Source organism: Liolophura sinensis, chromosome 6, assembly GCF_032854445.1.
Source record: "Liolophura sinensis isolate JHLJ2023 chromosome 6, CUHK_Ljap_v2, whole genome shotgun sequence".
NCBI lineage: Eukaryota > Metazoa > Mollusca > Polyplacophora > Chitonida > Chitonidae > Liolophura > Liolophura sinensis.
In genome coordinates, this window is record NC_088300.1 from 75,758,461 (window position 1) to 75,779,800 (window position 21,340).

At 37.4% G+C, this 21,340-nt stretch overlaps 1 protein-coding gene across 8 annotated transcripts in view; it reads right to left on the reverse strand.

Annotated features, from left to right (window-relative positions):
- Window positions 1-1,336: 1,336 nt before the first annotated feature.
- Window positions 1,337-21,340, reverse strand: part of LOC135467994 (Kv channel-interacting protein 4-like) — a 220,930-nt gene continuing 200,926 nt past the window's right edge. For all 8 annotated transcript variants that reach the window (XM_064745980.1, XM_064745979.1, XM_064745985.1 and 5 more), the window contains 5 exons: window positions 20,015-20,084; window positions 19,053-19,123; window positions 10,648-10,860; window positions 5,213-5,275; window positions 1,337-4,448 (listed from right to left, as the gene is read on the reverse strand). In XM_064745980.1, coding sequence (XP_064602050.1) covers window positions 4,401-4,448; window positions 5,213-5,275; window positions 10,648-10,860; window positions 19,053-19,123; window positions 20,015-20,084 — 465 coding nt within the window. In that variant the 3' untranslated portion in view covers window positions 1,337-4,400. The remainder of the gene's footprint in view (window positions 4,449-5,212; window positions 5,276-10,647; window positions 10,861-19,052; window positions 19,124-20,014; window positions 20,085-21,340) is intronic.

Consider the following 21,340-nt stretch of genomic DNA (forward strand, 5'->3'; position numbering starts at 1 on the left):
TTATGACTGGAAAACTTACATGTGTACTGGTTCATGATTGGAGGAAATTGCATGTGTACAGGTTTAGGATTGGATGAAATTGCATGTGTACAGGTTAATGACGGGAGGACATTGCATGTGTACATGTTTGTGATAAGGAAATTGCATGTGTGCAGGTTTATGGTTGGAGGAAACTGCACGTGTACAGGTTTATGATTGGAGGAAACTTTATGTGTACAGGTTTATGCCTGGAGGAAAGTGTGTGTGTACAGGATTATGACTGGAGGAAATTGCATGTGTACAGGTTTACTGAAGGAGGAAACTCCTACTATAAGGTTTATGCTTAGAGGAACTTGCAAGTGTATAAGTTTGTGATTATAGGTAATTGCATGTGTACAGGTTTATTGCAGGAGGAAACTCCTAGTACAAGGTTTATGACTGCAGGAAATTGCAAGTGTAGAGGTATAGGATTGGAGGAAATTACATGCTTACAGGTTTATAGTAGGAGGAAACTCCTACCATAAGGTTTATATTATGAAGGAAATTGCAAGAGTACAGGTTTATGATTGGAGGAAACTGCATGTGTACAGGTTTATGGTAGGACGAAACTGCATGTGTACCGGTTTATAATTAAAGGAAACTGCATGTGCACAAGTTTAAGACCGGAGCAAATTACATGTATACAGGTTCATGCTAGGATGAAACATGTGTACCGCTTTATAATTGAAGGAAACTGCATGTGTACAGGTTTATGACTGGAGCAAATTGCATGTGTACAGGTTTATGCGTGGACGAAATTGCATGTGTACAGGTTTATAATTGGAGGAAACTGCATGTGTACAGGTTCATGACTGGAGGAAACTGCGTACGGTACAGGTTTATGGCTGGAGAAAATTGTATGCGTACAGGTTTATGATTGGAGGAAATTGCATGTGTACAGGTTTATGGTAGGATGAAACTGCTTGTGTACAGGTTTATGACTGGAGGAAACTGCATGTGTACAGGTTTATGGTAGGATGAAACTGCATGTGCACAGGTTTATGATTGGAAACCTTGCATGTGTACAGGTTCATGATTGGAGGAAATTGCATGTGCACAGGTTTAGGATTGGAGGAAGTTGCATGTGTACATGTTTGTGACAAAGCAATTGCATGTGTGCAGGTTTATGGTTGGAGGAAACTACATGTGTACAGGTTTATGATTGGAGGAAACTTTATGTGTACAGGTTTATGACTGGAGGAAAGTGTGTGTGTACAGGATTATGACTGGAAGAAATTGCATGTGTACAGGTTCATGGGTGAAGGAAAGAGTTTTATGTGGTATATCCAGCTAGGAGACAAAACACCATTGTGTTGGGTATGGTAGTTTTATATTTATTTAGGTACATTTTCAAGAATGCTTTATAATGTAAGGCAATCTGTTATTCAGTGTATCATATTAATTGTGAAATGCACAGGTTGTATAGAGAGTTTTGCAAAACTATGGAGAAAAACATGAAATTGTTTCATGTCAATTTAAACTCCTTGGAAAAGGAAACAAAAAACAATGAAAAACATATGTTAAAGAGGGGAAATTGGGTTTCTCAGTAATATACAAATGCTAAGTGAGAAATATCCCACAGAAATCATGGGGATAAGAAATACTACATTACAAAAGGGATTTACCAACATGCAGATGTGGCACTACACCTTAGGCACATCCAAGAATCTAACAACTATATTTGCTATACAGTTTTCCTCTTTGGTAACCCCAAAAAATGGATTTTCATATTGCAGAATCACAAACTCAGATAAAAGATAAACATGAATGTTTCAAACTACTTCCATCAGATTTTAACATATGGTGGAAAATATGATGACTGAACCCCCACAAAAAATGACAGGAATAACAGTCAAACTGAACAAGGTTTTTCTTCAAATCATAGTGAAACTATGACAAAGATGTACAGTTTAGTCAATATGTAACTATTAAAAATACTGCAAAAACAAACAATAATACACAGGACATAAATATATCTATATAAATATTATATAACAAAACCAATCTCTTAACCAGGTAGTGCAGGTATAAATGCTACCTTCAATAATTATCCACATCACAGACATATACAAATTTAAACAGTTACGGTAAGAAAGCACAGAGATTTTCTGACCATTTCATATCTTTGGGTTTCAAAGAAAACAACAACATATGACAGTTTATGTGGTGTGTGGAACCAATATTGGCCTTCCAAACACAGAAATGGTCATATATGGTCATATTGAACTAAGAGGCTGACTTGTGTATAAATGTGCACGTTGATACTCTATAACAGTCTCTTACATGTACAAATGTATCTGCAATTATTCACCTGTAGAATTAATCAATACATGGTTTTTAATCAAGCTATATCATGCAGGCCCATAGATTCTCCAGCTGTTCATGTTGCTCAGACATAATTTACAATGTCCTCACATATAACAAATTATACAGGATTTTGTTCTACAATTCCTAATCGTGTGCACACTACAAAAAACTTCTAGGGCTGTTCAGCACAAATTCATCAGAGTTATTTGTCATTAAAACTAATATCGGAATGAAAAAATACTTGTGGCTCAATTCTCAAACATGCCTCAATATGTTACATTTTATTACATTGTACTCGCTATGTCAGATCAAAACCAAATAAAACTACACGTTTATCCTAAAAGATGTAGCTGTAGCTAAACTTTACATATCACTGAAATTGGCTGACTGACTGCAGTACATAATGATGGGTATATCAATGTTTCTTTTAGCAATCTATTCCTCCCCAGAGACATGTAGCAGGCTGAAGTTATCAAATTAGGAATTCATACTGACATACAGATACAATAATGTCAGTTTCATTGGACCTAGGTTTCAGAATACTTAATCAACAAAAACTTACAAAACCTTGAATCTAATTTTACAATGCTGCAAACATTTGCTTTGTACTCTCAATTATATTTTTTTTGCTACATGGAAGAATTTTTGTAATTTTTGTAACTGGACATACATTTCTAATGTGTGAAGAGTTACTTCCCTTCATCAGCAAATCCTTGACAACTTTTGCTGATGTGCTACACATGTGGTCAGCATGATAGACATACATGTATGTTATCAACAAGAAGAAATCTGACAGTTTTAAGTTGGAAAAAAATGAAATTATTGATAATGACGTAACACTGAAATGATTAACTCTGGGTTACAATTGGCATACTGTGCAGGTAAAAATTTCCAAGAAATCAGAATACATTTATGAATTTCCAGACTGAATTAATACAATTCAGGCATTAATAGTAAATTAAATCCATTTGTGGTGTTTCACCTTCTCCATACTTTTCCTTCGCTGCACCTAATGCCCAATTCATTGAGAAACAAACAAGAAAACAAAAAAAAAAAACAAAAAGCATATCAAACTTGATATGATTATCTTTATAGGAGAAATATAGCCATGCAAATATGATCAAGTTCAAAAGACTGTACTCTGAAACATTTTCTTGCAAAAAAAGTCTGAAAACTAAATTCAAGATGAAAATGAAGCCTTGACGTGTACAGCCCTGAAGCAGTCAGGTGCGTGTCCCACGGTCTGGTCAGTGGAAGACTGTCTGTCCACATCACCACAATCAATCAATCAGGATCCATTCTATCCAACCTCCGTAACCAAGAAACAAAATATAGGCGAATAGGTGAAAAAAAATCACTGAAAACTTGGTACGTAGTTCTCCCATTGGGAAAAAGCACAAAGATCACCAGCCAAGGGTTTGGAATGATAAGTCAAGTTGGATCTCATACATGCTACCTGGTGCATAAATATTGCATTGGCTTCAGGGACATGGCTCTTTTCTTCTCTGTAAAAGAAAGTCCATGCGCACATAAGTGTCCCAACGTAAAGAGTGTTTTTCATGCCCACAGGGAACAGGTGGTGCTCTGACAAGTCACTCTCAAAGTTATACTGTGCAGATATGTCACTACTGTGCTGATGATCAGAGAAAAAAGATGGTCATTTTCCAATTCCTCTGGGAAAATAGTAGGAAATACCAAATGTACCTACAAGATGAGACAAAATGGATTCCACAAAATGTAGTACATCTGCATGATATCCTGAACTGTACAGCATTTCTATCAGATCTTCCTGTTCTCTCTCAAGCAGTTGTTATTTTCTGGAAAATCCAAATTCCACTCTCCCAGATCGTTATGGCCCATCATCATTTTGTGGTATGAAGATGTTCCAATTCTTCTTTCCAAATCCATAAATATACAATCAGGGGTGTAATCCAGAGAATGGCCAGTCCAGCGGGCTTGCTATCTCAGTAATCTCCCAGCTGACTTTCCAACAACTGTTTGGGCAAAGTCCATTTTGTAACTATTGTGCTAGTCTAGATATCAGTGTTATAATTCACCTCCTGGTCCATGTGCCTTCATAGAACTGTGTCAAACAAAGACATGCCCTTGGTTATGTTCTCATCCTGTAAATATAAAGCATACCTGATATGAAGTTTCAAAATCTTACAACAGCCTGACCTTAACATTCCAATGGCCACTTTAGTTGTATGCTAGCAGAATGTCCCTAGGCCCAGACTAATGGTACACTATCAGGGTTTCCCCAGGCCCAGTCTATAAATGCACTGTACCAGAGTGTCCTAATAGTCAAACTTGTGGTACACTAAAAGGATGGCCCTAGGGCCAGACTAAAGGTACACTACTAGGATGTCCCTTGGGCCAGACTAGTGGTACACTACCAGGATGGCCCTTGAACCAGGCTAGTGGTACACTACCAGGATGGCCCTTGAACCAGGCTAGTGGTACACTACCAGGATGGCACTTGAACCAGGCTAGTGGTACACTACCAGGGTGTCCTAACAGTCAAACTTGTCGTACTCTACCAGGATAGCCCTAGGACCATGCTAGTGGTACTCTACCAGGATGGCCCTAGGACCAAGCGGTGGCAAACTACCACAATAACAGGCCGCATAAAAAAATGCTGCACTGACTTGTGTAGTGATATCTGATATTAACTATAGCTTATATATAGTTCCTTAAATCTTTCAAATATTCACCAATAAATAAAACCTTTCTAACCATTTAAGAATTTTTATTATATAAAAAGATTATGAAGATTTGAAGATTATATGTGAAAATTATATTCAAGCTCCTGTCATTTTTAAATAACAAAATATTACTATTTATTGGCAGACTGTGGCTACTTTTAACATGAGTATAGTTAACTTACCCTTCTACATGTGTCCATGAATTCATCCAATGAAATTACACCATCCTTATTCATATCCATTTTCTGAAAAAGCAGAGAAGTCACATATGTTTAATAATGTACATGTGCATAAGGCAAACATTTAACCATGGGGGGGGCTATAGGTATAGTAAATAAATATATGGTAGAATATCATTTATGGTAGTAAAAAATGGACAAAAATGACTAATGACTAAGTTCCCAGAATAAGTTCCCTGACTAAGTCACTGATTTTGCCTGATTCTGAGAGTTCTTTTGAAAAGTGTTTCAGGTTTAACAGTTTGGATTTATGACAATATCCCATTGGAAAAGTCGCATTGTATCACATTTATTTGCTTGTAAAAGTTCACACTAGTTGGCAAAATTTTAGGTCATTTACCTTAATTAGCTACACAATCTTGTATCACACTCGATCATGAGAACATAACAAATGTTGTAGGCCTTACTGAGCACTTATTATTCCCACCTCAGGAACAATATTCCATTACTTTTACTCCCACCTCACCGAACAATATTCTACTACTCTTACCCCCACTTAAGGGGACAATATTCTATTACTCTTACCCCCATCTCAGGGAACAATATTCTGTTACTCGTAATCCCACCTCAGGGAACACTATTCTACTACTCTAAATCCCACCTCAGGGAACAATATTCTACTACTCTTAATCCCACCTCATAGAACAATATTCTATTATTGTTATTCCCACCTCACCGAACAATATTCTACTACTCTTACTCCCACCTAAGGGAACAATATTCTACTACTCTTAATCCTATCTCACAGAACAATATTCTATTACTCTTATTCCCACCTCAGGGAACAATATTCTACTACTCTTAATCCCACCTCACGGAACAATATTCTACTACTCTTATTGCCAACCTCACCGAACAATATTCTATTACTCTTACCCCCACCTCAGGGAACAATATTCTGTTACTCGTAATCCCACCTCAGGGAACAATATTCTACTACTCTAAATCCCACCTCAGGGAACAATATTCTACTACTCTTAATCCCACCTCATAGAACAATATTCTATTATTGTTATTCCCACCTCACCGAACAATATTCTACTACTCTTACTCCCACCTAAGGGAACAATATTCTACTACTCTTAATCCTATCTCACAGAACAATATTCTATTACTCTTATTCCCACCTCAGGGAACAATATTCTACTACTCTTAATCCCACCTCACGGAACAATATTCTACTACTCTTATTGCCAACCTCACCGAACAATATTCTATTACTCTTACCCCCACCTCAGGGAACAATATTCTGTTACTCGTAATCCCACCTCAGGGAACAATATTCTACTACTCTAAATCCCACCTCAGGGAACAATATTCTACTACTCTTAATCCCACCTCAGGGAACAGTATTCTACTACTCTTAATCCTATCTCACAGAACAATATTCTATTACTCTTATTCCCACCTCAGGGAACAATATTCTACTACTCTTAATCCCACCTCACGGAACAATATTCTACTACTCTTATTGCCAACCTCACCGAACAATATTCTATTACTCTTACCCCCACCTCAGGGAACAATATTCTGTTACTCGTAATCCCACCTCAGGGAACAATATTCTACTACTCTAAATCCCACCTCAGGGAACAATATTCTACTACTCTAAATCCCACCTCAGGGAACAATATTCTACTACTCTTAATCCCACCTCATAGAACAATATTCTATTATTGTTATTCCCACCTCACCGAACAATATTCTATTACTCTGACTCCCACCTAAGGGAACAATATTCTACTAGTCTTATTCCAACCTCACTGAACACTATTCTACCACTCTTATTTCCCCCTCACTGAACAATATTCTATTACTCTGACTCCCACCTAAGGGAACAATATTCTACTACTCTAAATCCCACCTCAGGGAACAATATTCTACTACTCTTAATCCCACCTCATAGAACAATATTCTATTATTGTTATTCCCACCTCACCGAACAATATTCTACTACTCTTACCCCCACCTCAGGGAACAATATTCTGTTACTCGTAATCCCACCTCATAGAACAATATTCTACTACTCTAAATCCCACCTCAGGGAACAATATTCTACTACTCTAAATCCCACCTCAGGGAACAATATTCTACTACTCTTAATCCCACCTCATAGAACAATATTCTATTATTGTTATTCCCACCTCACCGAACAATATTCTACTACTCTTACCCCCACCTCAGGGAACAATATTCTACTACTCTAAATCCCACCTCAGGGAACAATATTCTACTACTCTTAATCCCACCTCATAGAACAATATTCTATTATTGTTATTCCCACCTCACCGAACAATATTCTACTACTCTTACCCCCACCTCAGGGAACAATATTCTGTTACTCGTAATCCCACCTCAGGGAACAATATTCTACTACTCTAAATCCCACCTCAGGGAACAATATTCTACTACTCTAAATCCCACCTCAGGGAACAATATTCTACTACTCTTAATCCCACCTCAGAGAACAATATTCTATTATTGTTATTCCCACCTCACCGAACAATATTCTATTACTCTTACCCCCACCTCAGGGAACAATATTCTACTACTCTAAATCCCACCTCAGGGAACAATATTCTACTACTCTTAATCCCACCTCATAGAACAATATTCTATTATTGTTATTCCCACCTCACCGAACAATATTCTACTACTCTTACTCCCTCCTAAGGGAACAATATTCTACTACTCTTAATCCTATCTCACAGAACAATATTCTATTACTCTTATTCCCACCTCAGGGAACAATATTCTACTACTCTTAATCCCACCTCACGGAACAATATTCTACTACTCTTATTGCCAACCTCACCGAACAATATTCTATTACTCTTACCCCCACCTCAGGGAACAATATTCTGTTACTCGTAATCCCACCTCAGGGAACAATATTCTACTACTCTAAATCCCACCTCACCGAACAATATTCTACTACTCTAAATCCCACCTCAGGGAACAATATTCTACTACTCTTAATCCCACCTCATAGAACAATATTCTATTATTGTTATTCCCACCTCACCAAACAATATTCTATTACTCTGACTCCCACCTAAGGGAACAATATTCTACTAGTCTTATTCCAACCTCACTGAACACTATTCTACCACTCTTATTTCCACCCCACTGAACAATATTCTATTACTCTGACTCCCACCTAAGGGAACAATATTCTGCTACTCTAAATCCCACCTCAGGGAACAATATTCTACTACTCTTAATCCCACCTCATAGAACAATATTCTATTATTGTTATTCCCACCTCACCGAACAATATTCTACTACTCTTACCCCCACCTCAGGGAACAATATTCTGTTACTCGTAATCCCACCTCATAGAACAATATTCTACTACTCTAAATCCCACCTCAGGGAACAATATTCTACTACTCTAAATCCCACCTCAGGGAACAATATTCTACTACTCTTAATCCCACCTCATAGAACAATATTCTATTATTGTTATTCCCACCTCACCGAACAATATTCTATTACTCTTACCCCCACCTCAGGGAACAATATTCTACTACTCTAAATCCCACCTCAGGGAACAATATTCTACTACTCTTAATCCCACCTCATAGAACAATATTCTATTATTGTTATTCCCACCTCACCGAACAATATTCTACTACTCTTACTCCCACCTAAGGGAACAATATTCTACTACTCTTAATCCTATCTCACAGAACAATATTCTACTACTCTTATTCCCACCTCAGGGATCAATATTCTACTACTCTTAATCCCACCTCACGGAACAATATTCTACTACTCTTATTGCCAACCTCACCGAACAATATTCTATTACTCTGACTCCCACCTCAGGGAACAATATTCTATTACTTTTAATCCCACTTCACCGAACAATATTCTATTACTCTTAATCCCACCTCACCGAACAATATTCTATTACTCTTAATCCCACCTCACCGAACAATATTCTATTATTGTTATTCCCACCTCACCGAACAATATTCCATTACTCTTATTCCCACCTAAGGGAACACTATTCTATTACTCTTAATCCCATCTCATAGAACAATATTCTACTAGTCTTATTCCAACCTCACTGAACACTATTCTACCACTCTTATTTCCACCTCACTGAACACTATTCTATTACTCTTACTGATACCTCAGGGAAAAATATTCTAGTACTCTTCATCCCACCTCACAGAACAATATTCTATTACCCTTATTTCCACCTCATGGAACAATATTCTATTACTCTTACTCTCTCATTCATGGTGTGACCAATGATGAATTGGACAGGCACTTTGCTGAGCAAATTGCAAAAGTGATCACAGCAGGAAACAATATTCATACTATCTATGGTTGAAATTATTTCAAATGAAAAACAACCATTTCACTCACAATTTTCAAAAAACAGACAAAACAATTATTTCCATACACTGTACAAACTTTTCATAGATAAAAAGGCCAATTTTTAGTGTAGTTTAGTTTTTATTTTGAAGAGAAGAAATGTATTGATTGGACTGGCATCACAAAAAGTATAATTTTAACAGTGTATAGAGAATAATGCCCTCAAAATATGCTTTAATAACAATCTTGCTAAAATGTGAAAATTTTGAAAAATTACAGTACATATGAGTAGAAATCAGTATGGTACCTTTGTTAATTAGCACTTGCACACAGTTATGTATACAGGTTACGTGAGACCCCCAAGTGGCCCCTGGCAGTGCGAAATACTCCATAGCAAAATAAAGGAAAAAGAATAAAGGATAACAAAACATAAAAATGATGCCAAAATAAAATTAAAGAGCATTAAAACTTATTTGAAATTATGGTCTTATTAATATTTTTTTGAGATTTTATCTTTCAGGAGAAAAGAAAAGGGATAAATATTTGGAAATATTTCGGACCACCCTTTGTGTCTTTGCATAGTGATGCCATCATAATGATGTTCTAAATAAGGATTTAATGCATGTTTAATATATTTATTTGAATGTAATTTTGTTGTTTGTATCCAAACGCATGCAGTTAATCTCATGATAATATTTATGAATGTATTCAGAAATATACATAGAAATATTATCAATCCAGGTTGAACACACTTGTTAGCTGACAAGATCAAATGCTGGTGCAAATGTATTTATTAATCCTGTGTTACATCCTCATTTATAACACCATCACACAAAGACCATATATACCAAAAGGCTGTCTCAAATGCCCACCATTCAAAAATTGTCAAGTATCTTTCTCTCTTTAGAAAAATTGAAAAACATATTGAAGACCACATTTATAACTAAGTTTTCACACTCTTTCATCTGAATTTCATGTAATTTTCATGTTTCTCCACCTATAAATTAAAGCCGCTGGACAAAACATCTGGAAGACTGGTGAGATTGTACCTGAAATACCCTATTGACGTGGTCTCTAGCCGTGCCCTCATCAATCTGAGGCTCGGTGAAGCGGCCCATCATGTCATATATAGCTGATACAATATCCATCATTTCCTCCTTGGTGATGATGCCATCGCCGTTGATGTCGTACAGGTGGAAGGCCCATTCCAGCCTTTCTTGTAGAGAGCCACGTGCTAATACTGACAAACCCATCACAAACTCCTGCAAACACACAAAGTCAACTCCCATTTAGTCCCAAACATCAAAAAAATTGCACTGAACAACTGTAGTTTTGGCTTGTTTTCTTTGGATTTTATGATGGCATTTCTGAAGTTAGCTTCATTATACTGTACTATGACACTGCTTGATAAATGTAGGAGAATATCACATGAAACTAAAAATACTGCAACAAAACGACAACAAAAAGAAAGATTTCTTGTAAAAAAACTGTGCTACCAATATACTCCCATTGTCAGAAAGATGGAAAACATGAAAATTGCTTGAATCAACATGCGTCGTTCAGCTCCACTCGCTGGCAGCTGCACGATGTCTGCCAAACACAAACACATTACTACTCAAGCCTGCAGTCAAATTAATGCAGTCATAACCACATGTTACAATTTGATTCAATGTCTAATAAAAAAGACACCACAAAGCCACATTTCATTGACTTCTACACAGCAACTGATAAAAACTACCTGTTTATTTGGTGGAGCTGAAGATTATCACTAACAGTAGGTAATAATATGGAGAAGGTGTACACCGACCAGCCACTGGTCAAACCATAAACACTTGATAACTTAAAGGCCAAGACAGCACCTGGTTAAATCATATTTCAATTGAAAGCAGGGTAAGTATCATACTTTATTATTTTAATGAAATTTCACCAAATAACATGTAGAACAAAATGTCAATACTGCACAAATAACCAGTGTGAATCGAGGCAGACATCTTGAGAATTTTATCCAATCAAACATGTTGCTATCAGATTGCCTGGCCTTAAGCTGTGATGTAGCCTTTGACCCATTCTCCATGAACTGACATATGATAACAAAGAATTTCTCTGTAAGTCACCATTCTGTGATTGTTTACAACAATTTAGTTACAAATAGCTAAGGGGCCATTTCACACTGCATTGTGGGACAGGCCTGTATCATTTATGCACCACCACAGATGTAAAATTTGCTGATTTACAAATTCGTGTAATGTTCAACGGCTGTGTCAGACACCAGCATACTGTCTCAGTCCAAATCACATTCATCTCCCCAGTAGGCCCTAGGACTACTTAGGCATGCTGGTCAAATTAAACAAATACATTTTTTGTTGTTCATTTTACCGTTTCTAAATAACAAATATCACAGTCAGTGAAAAATTCATCATGGATGCTGAAGGTTGATGGGAATGAGAACACAGCATCTCACCGGAAAATGCTTAAAATTAATTAAATCCTCTGATATAATTTTTTTTCTCTAAATTTATGAGAACTGAAGAATCTAAATTTTGCTCCCTTGTCTTTCTTGCATACAAGGGACGATTTTTTTCTGTTTTCATTATAAAATACAGTAAATTATTGAAATGCTGTGTTCAAGCCGAGGTGCTTCTTCTGACGTCCATGATAACTAAGTTAGCACTGCTCTCATCTCAGAGGCCACCATAACAAAACTGACACATAAACTTCAGCAACAGCTGAATGTCTAGATAAGCCACAGTGGTGCTTAGATTAATTTCCATTTGTTTCACAACTGAGCATGAACCTAGTTGTACAACAATCCTATTGCAATTTTGTAAATATTTAATACAGGTTAAAATCACCAGCACATCCCCTTTGGCAGCTACGACCTGAACCAGGAATAGCCTAGCCGTGCATCTGCAAGCTACTTAAACTGTAAATGACAGCAGGCTTATTGTATCAACTGTTCAAGAAGTGGAAGAAATATCCTCCCAGTATGTCCAATTTCCAAGAATGACATTCATCACTTGGATCTTCACCGATGAAGTCCACAACATTTATAGCTGCCACAGGCTACTGCATTAACTATAATACGGAAAACAACTTTCACGTTAGAGAGCTAGAGTAAACGTGACGTCACCTTGCTGTCGATTATGGAGACAAGCTGAAGCTGTGTCAAGACAAAGTTTCACTAAACTTTTACTGGGTTGAAAAAATCTAAAAAAAATATTTAATGCCAATTTAAGATACTTTGAATGGTAGTGTTTCAGTGGACATAAACATTAGTCAGGTGCTGTCTTTCACTCAAAAAGAACTTAAATAATATTAACCACTTTCAGCTCATATATCAAAGGACCTCAGAAACTTCAGGTGAATTACATGTAGCTCACCTTTCAGATTGAAGCAATGCCCTAGCACCAATGCACCTCCACCTATCACTCCCTCATACTCCATGCAGCATATGGTTTTCACAGCTACATGTAGTCTGTGCTTTGAAGTCACACCTGTTATGTATTATCATAGCTACAGAATGTGACCTAAATTGTACCTGAACATTTGTATATAGGCCTACACACAGGACAAACTGTGAGGCTGACTGGTCAAACCTACCGGTCCTTTGTTGACAGTTAGTGATGATCAAGTACCATTATATCAATCTTTACAAAAGCTTTAGTTCCACTTTTTACCTTATTTGTCATGCACATTGTACTTGTATATACTTAATGAAGAGCTCAGTCAAGTACTAATGTTCGAACTATTAAATTCTCCCGAGGGTGCTGGTTTTCTTTCCCACATGTACCCTGGGTCTTCCCCTCGGTCAGGCAGAGCCTGTACATAGAACACAAGAATGAAGTGAGCCAGAGGCCTCAACCCTTGGTACCAATTCCACCCCCAACATCACAACATCACAAGTCAACAGTTTTGTCAGTGGTAAGAAAGCTGTTGCCTGACCGTTCTGTGTCAATCACTTGAGCACCTGCATGTAACCCCATTATCATCTAAACTTTTACTACCTTTGAAGTATGAATGATGATGGAAGCTAGCAGATGACACCTAAAGTCAGACGTCAAAACTTCAACAGATGTTACAGAGCTTACCAATCTCTCACTGCAGCCAGACAACTGTAGCTTTCCACCAATCAGGTTGAGGGTGCTCCAGTTGGTGTGTCTGGCTAGTCACCATGCTGACAGACCAATTCACTGACTGATTGTTGTTTGACAACACTCAAGATTCTTTCATTTATATGAAGCAGTTGATTTGATGGGAGGAGACAATCAAAGTAAACCGACAAACTTTCACATAATAAATGACAATCTTGCATGCCATATTTTTAGAACACAAGGTGTACATGCAGGTATTCAACGAATCTCTAAGGCTGTCCAAATTGCAACCTGAACATCCGCAACTGCTAACTGTCACTAAGATCCTTAAAAAGTGAGAGCTTGGGAATCCACAAACACAATGTTCCTGGTCGGGTGTGATGTCAAAGCCAACTCTTTAATCACTCTACCATATGCCCACTATGCTGAACACAAATAGAAATCAGTCTTAAATTTCATCTGGCCAGATGGCTATCAACTGGCAATAAAGCAGAGTGGAGTCAACGCATAGGGACAAATGGATGTCACTAAGATGGTAAACAGTCTTTTCACTGTTACCTTTTTTTTTTTCACTTTCTGAACATCATCAGTATAATCAGAATTCACAGTTTTCTTGACCTAGCTTTATTATTCTGCCAGTTAGAGCCTGAACAGTGTACTTACCTGTAGGCCTGTAAATACAGCTACCAGCATAATGTAACTATATGTATGAGATCTACATGCAAATACACTCAAACAATATATTCACCAATTATTCACAGAACACATTTGTGTAGCTATATATTAGCAATCTAGCCATAACTCAGATGAGTTAATTCAGGTAAAAATATTTTTTGTGGACTTGGTATGGTACATGTGTAGAATACATAAATTCCTCCAGAGTAAAATTATCACCCTGATACTGTGTATAAGGACATGAGTGAGACTAAGTGGAGATCATATACTGTCAGTCCCATGTCTCTTTCCAATAATGACACAGACAGCTAGACAACTGGCAATTACATGTACATTCATTGTCATGTTGTGTCTGGCAGACATCAAAGACTTGATGGTCTTAAGGTGCTTTCTGTGGAAAATGGATACTTTCATTAAAATGTTGAATTTGTGATTTTAGTTGTATTTGGCCAATATCCGATCCAGTGAGAATGTGTTTTCAAAAGGTTGTGCAATCTTATTGACAAATAACAACTAACATGAACCTGAAAGTAATATTCCTGTGTTCTAACAAAAAGTTAGCTGGAAATGGTCACATGTCACATGTGGGGAAAGTCTGCCAGTATGCTGTTAAAGGTCAAAGGTTTACTCTGTAAATAGTCCAGTGTCTACTGTTCATAAAACTTGATGTCAACAAGTGAAAGTGATATAAGGCATTCATCAACAACCAAATACATAAATAAAGTCGCTTAGATACCACCGGCAGCACAAAGGTGAATGTTACATGTTGTTTCAGTTTCTTCATCTAAAACAATAATGTGTTCAACCTCACACTAAGCTCTGAATATAAGCACATACAGGTACACAAGCACTGCACAGGCCCTTAACCAGCACCTTTAGCTCCAGTATACCAGCAGTTACATGTACACATACCAAATACTTCACTGCCTCTGCAAACTGACTTAGCTCTCAACTCTCATGTAGATGAAAAGACAACAGATATCTAATACCTACTTACGGTTCACAGGGTACCCATATTTCTTTACTACACAATGAATAATGAGGGGGAAAAATGCTTGAGGAAAACAAGTCCAAGCCAAACCCAAGTTTGAGCAATGATGTAAATTTCTGAGGCTTAGTTCATAGATAGTATTGCTATCTGGCAAACCGCTAAGGTTGCTGATAGATCTTCATTTTATCAGCTTACTACTGTGAGGTTGCAAAAACAAGACAAAAATAGACATCCGCTAATGAAATCAGCAGAAAAAAGCTGCACTTGTGAGAATTCTTTTTGTAATTGTGAGAGAAATTAGGTATCCATACTGAATCCCTGCCTGTGATAACCTAAAACTGAGAAAACTGTTATACAGCTTGTAGTACAGTATAAACTAACTGAGAGAACTCCTAAACAGAAAGCATATATATATATATATATATGTATATATGCACACATGTACAGTTTACTACGTCCCAAGGACATCATGTTATTTACTTAAGCAACGTGTGGTTACATATAAACACAAATGTGTAGTGTTTATATGATGCTAATTTACACCTTCATCTTTCTACAAAAAATTGTTTTACTGACTTTAAGGGCAATTACAAGTACCAGTTGGCCGAATCATTTTTAGTTGTAGCACTTTAGACATTTTTAGTATTGTATATAACTTTTTGGTATTGTACATCTTGGCACAACCAGCTAGAAAAGCAACTGAAAGCTATGTACATTCAATAAATAAGGCCTGACTCGGATACATGAGGCAGACAAATTTTAGACTTTTCTGATGACAATTAGATTATGAGATTCTCTATTAATATTAGTTTAATACCTTCAGCTGATAAAACCGCATGGTACTCAAGTACTTGTTAGCCAATTACCACTGAGTCTAAATTACAGCCTCAACCAAGCTAAGAAAAAGACTGAAGAAACATGCATGTGTTCACAAATATACCCAATACTTGAGACACATCACACATCCATTTTTATGTGTCAGGTTCCCACATGTGTCTCCAGTATATGAATTCATTTATTTTCTTTTTATTTGTTTCTTGTTTACTTTTGTATTCTATGGACACATATCTCTGAAATAAAGATGACAAATATTCCGGCCATAAATACAATACTCCTATCTAGGCAATGATGGAAATATCCTGTGCACAATTCCCAGACATATGGCACAGTCATGCTCATATACAACTATTATGGCTGATACAGCAGATACTTTTGTTAGTCTGTAGGGATTGGCACTGGTTGGGGGAGCTACATTAATGTCACTATTATGGTTAGCTAAATGTTGTCTGGCAAGGTATATATCAACCATCAAATGTATGAGATTCCAATGTGACCCAGCCAGTTCTAATCTACTGGGGAATAAGCTCATGCTCTCTGGTAAGATCTTAACATGACTTACACATACCTGTCCAACAGTGAGCTACTGAATAACCATGTGGTGGAAATGGTCACTACACTGGTCTGGTACAAACGATGTACTGGTCACTGTACAGACCGCCCTCTAATATAAGTATAAGACAGAGTGCTGGTCTGTCGATCTTTATAAAGGCTGGACAAATGATTCAAAGGCCTCTGGGTTCAAAGGTTCATTAGACAGAGATTAATCCAGACAGACACTGACAGAAATGTCCATGGAGTGAATACCAAGCTCATTAGAAGGGGAGAAAATCACATCTGGAAATCCCACACCATATCTGTTTGTGGCCTCTTGTCCTTACAAACCTCTAGCACTGTTTACCTGGTTGGCCTGTGTATTTAGTAAAACTTCCAGGCAGAAAGCTCCACCAAAAACAACTGATCGATGGTTTCTAAACCTATAAGCACTTCAAAGGAAAGTCCCTAACTGCATGATGAACTATTGAGGGAATTTCACACATGGCATATAATAAGCTTCCACATCATAAAAACCTAAAATGTTTTCCAAGCAGATTTTAAGTATTTTTAGCATGAAATCTGGCTATTTTTTTAAATAACACATTTTACCTACATGGTCGAGTGTACTAATTAAACTCCTTCGTTAAGAGTTATTAAGTGTTTCACAGATATACACACATTGATTGATTCCATCATAAATTCCTGACAATTACAATCAAGTTAACCATTAACCTCTAGACTACCTAAAAGCAATCACACGATTTTATTACTATAATCTTTCACAAGTTTTAAGCATTTGATTTTCATGTTTAACTGAACCATTTAAAGTCATGAATTTAGATGAGATTTTCACAATAAAACAAATTCATGTGGACATAAACATTTCTCATCAATTCAATCCGAACTACCAATGGTATCGGCAATAAAGTCATCCTGATAGACCTGACTGATTGGGCCATACAGATCTTTCATTATCAGTTCAGAGTCCATACTAGCCTAACATAGGAGATACAGGCACCACAGTTTAAGGTCATGAGCAGACATCATTTATTACCTTCTATCACTGAAGAGCTTCAATAATTCACCACTAATGCTGAGCCTTATCAGCACCTAACATGTTCAACTTGAGACAGCTACCCAAATATAGAAGCTTCGCCCTCCAACAGTTTAAAATATTTAAAACGTATCAATGCCCTATCAGTAAATTATTCCTCAAATCGATCACAGTTAAATTTAGTCACAAAAGCAATCCTATAATGTCCATAATGCTACAATTAATCTAGCTTTATTTACAAGACATTTTAACTTGTAAAAAATACTGCCAGTTGATGGCAAAATGTAATGTTATGTTATGATCACTAAAAGAAATTTTATTTACTTATCTGATTGGTGTTTTATGACATACTCAAGAATATTTCACTCATATGACGGCTGCCGGCATTATGGTGGAAGGAAACCGAGCAGAGCCTGGGAGAAACCCATGACCATCCACAGGTTGCTGACAGAACTTCCCACGTACGGCCCGAGAGGAAGCAAGCAGGAGCTGGACTTGAACTCACAGCTACCGCATTGGTGAGAGGCTCCTGGGTCATTACGTTGCGCTGGTGCACTAACCACCTGAGCCACGGAGGCCGCCTTGGTGAGCGGCTCCTGGGTCTTTACACAGCGCTGGCGCGCTAACCAACTGAGCCACTGAGGCCACCTTGGTGAGATGCTCCTGGGTCATTACACTGCGCTGAGCACTAACCAACTGAGCCACTGAGGCCACCTTGGTGAGATGCTCCTGGGTCATTACACTGCGCTGAGCACTAACCAACTGAGCCACGCAGGCCATGTATACGAGCATGTATAAAGCCATAAATTGCAGGTGTGAACAACTTCTTAATAAGACATTATTAATTCTAATTAAATACTTTTATCCAAGAAAAAATTCTTTCAGGAAAACCAAGAATTATGGATAACTGTGGGGATGGAAATACATTTGTAAAAGAGAACTAACCTGGACATGCAATGGGTAAATCACAAGTCCTTGCAGAGCATTGCATAAATAAACCAACAAGTCATCAAGGTGCATCACAGGTCACAGACTTCTTGGGAATTTTACACCATTGATTTCTGTCTTGGTATTACATCACATCTTATGCACATGCATCTTACTTTTACATTGTTTTCCTCTTTTTCCTCTTTTTCTCTAATGGTGCTCTAAAGACTTTCTTGGCCAGTTAGATTTGACTTCTAGAAAGAATAACCTTAAAGCTTGTTAACTATTGTTTATTTTTAGTAATTAAAACTAAGGCTTTACTTTTGTTGTCATGTTACTTACCTCAAAGCTGATGGAGCCATTACGGTCATGGTCAAATGTGTTGAATACATAGTGAGCATATGAGCTGGAATCTAAAAAAAAAATGAGGTAACAAAATTTAAATATGAAATGGCTATAACATTCAAGTCACTTCAAGTCATTTATATACACAAAGGCCATGGGATTAATATCTTTTTTATCTTCTTGCATAGTGGTTTGATCTCCTGTATATCACAGACTAATTGTAGTTCACTCAGAGATAAAATCTTGTACAGTCTTTCTCCAGTTCTCTCTTGCCCCCAAAAGGTTGTGCAGTCAGTGATTGTGTGCCATGATGTTTTCAGGCTATAGTCAGGTGCTGAGAGCAATAACCCAGAATTGACAGACACTACCATGACAATGAGCTATGAATCACAATAATGCCGACATTGAAGCCAAGGCAGCTGCCAACACACACTGTTCTCTATTTCTGAACAAGGATAAACTGTACACTGTGTCAGTCAATAAAATAACTATATTAAAGCGTACTTTACAGCAAATATGATTTAAAAATGACTAATATTGCAACCAATAAAACATACGCCATTGTCAAAAACATCAAAACTATGATCAGCTGAAACACAGAGAAAAATAATATGTCATATCCATGGCAATTCCTGTTATTGTTTTGATACCTTGTGACATACAGACGTTGTCATGGAACAAGTGTGTCTCTGTAGATTAATTCACCAAAACAACAGTGAGCTTGATCGATACACAGAATCCCATTAGGTTTTAATAATAGCCTTATATATGCGACACTTGATTAGAAATTGACTCAGTCCTGGTTCAAACTGAAAGTACTTCATCCCATATAGCCTGTGCGCCTATACCAACTCTGGATCACCAGTGAAACCCTAGCATGAATTCCACTGTACTCATATTATTGAAACTGCCTATTTTACACAAGATATGTTCATATGTGTGAAAGTTAAAACACTTACCTCCCTGTGGAAAAAACTGAGCATATATTTCCTTAAATGTCTCTTCATTTACCAGACCTGTGGGGCATTCCTGTAATCAAGAGAAAAATACAGGTAAATTAATTTACATGTAAACTGTGACAGGTAAATGTAATTTACTGCTTAAATATAACATAAGTGTTCCTGTGGATACTGTGTGCACACTACACCAGTTCCTCTGCCATTCTGCCCACCCATGGTATCATCACCCAGGGATACTGTGTGCACACTACACCAGCCCAACTGCCATTCTGCACACCCATGGCATCATCATCCAGGGACACTGTGTGCACACTACACCACCAGCTCCACTGCCATTCTGTACACCCATGGTATCATCAACCAGGAATACTGTGTGCACTACACCAGTCCCTATGCCATTCTGCACACTCCAGGAGTCATTACCCAGGGATATTGTGTGCACACAACATCTGACCTTCTGCCATTCTGCACACTGGTGTCATCACCCAGGGATATTATGTGCACACTATCCTCTACCATTCTGCACACAATGATTCAACTCTAATCAAGCCATACAGTATCTCAGCTGAAAATTTCTCCCCTGCACACATCAAACCAAGTACTAGGCACCAAGTGAAGGAGTTGTGTGATATTTTTCACCATAAACTCAGGTTATTATATCCTACATGTATCTTATTTCTGACATATACAACCTTATTAAAACAAACATAAATATGCGTGTGTACTAATGCATGACTGAACAAATGCTTCATCACACACTTCATCACACACTTTATCACACACTTCATCAAATGCTTCATCACATGCTTTATCACATGCTTCATCAAATGCTTTATCACATGCTTCATCAAATGAATTTCAATCCTGTCTTGAATTCCAGGCACTTAAAATGGTTGTAGATACCCCATCAGATTAACTCCAGCCCCGTATACTTGATGTTACACACCAGCCATTAAAGAAAAACTTTCCAGTTCCATAAAGGACAAGTATAAGTGGGTGGTTTACTCCTACACCACCAGCTAGACACTTTTATAATAGCTAATGTGTAAACTCATAAGCATTGGCCAAATTGAGCTTCAGGAGCAAGGCAGATCAGCCATGATGTTCATCAATACACAATGGGCACTATCTGTTATAAGCCTAGGTCAGCAACATATAAATTACAGCATACAACAAAGCAGGGCATTCAACACAGGCACTCTACTATGGTACATGTATGCAAACCTTCTTATATCTCCTCATGTCTGTAGATATATTCCATGGCTCTCCATGATTTCTCCAAAAGTCTTGGGCATTGAAAACATTAGTTGTTACGTGTATGTAAGC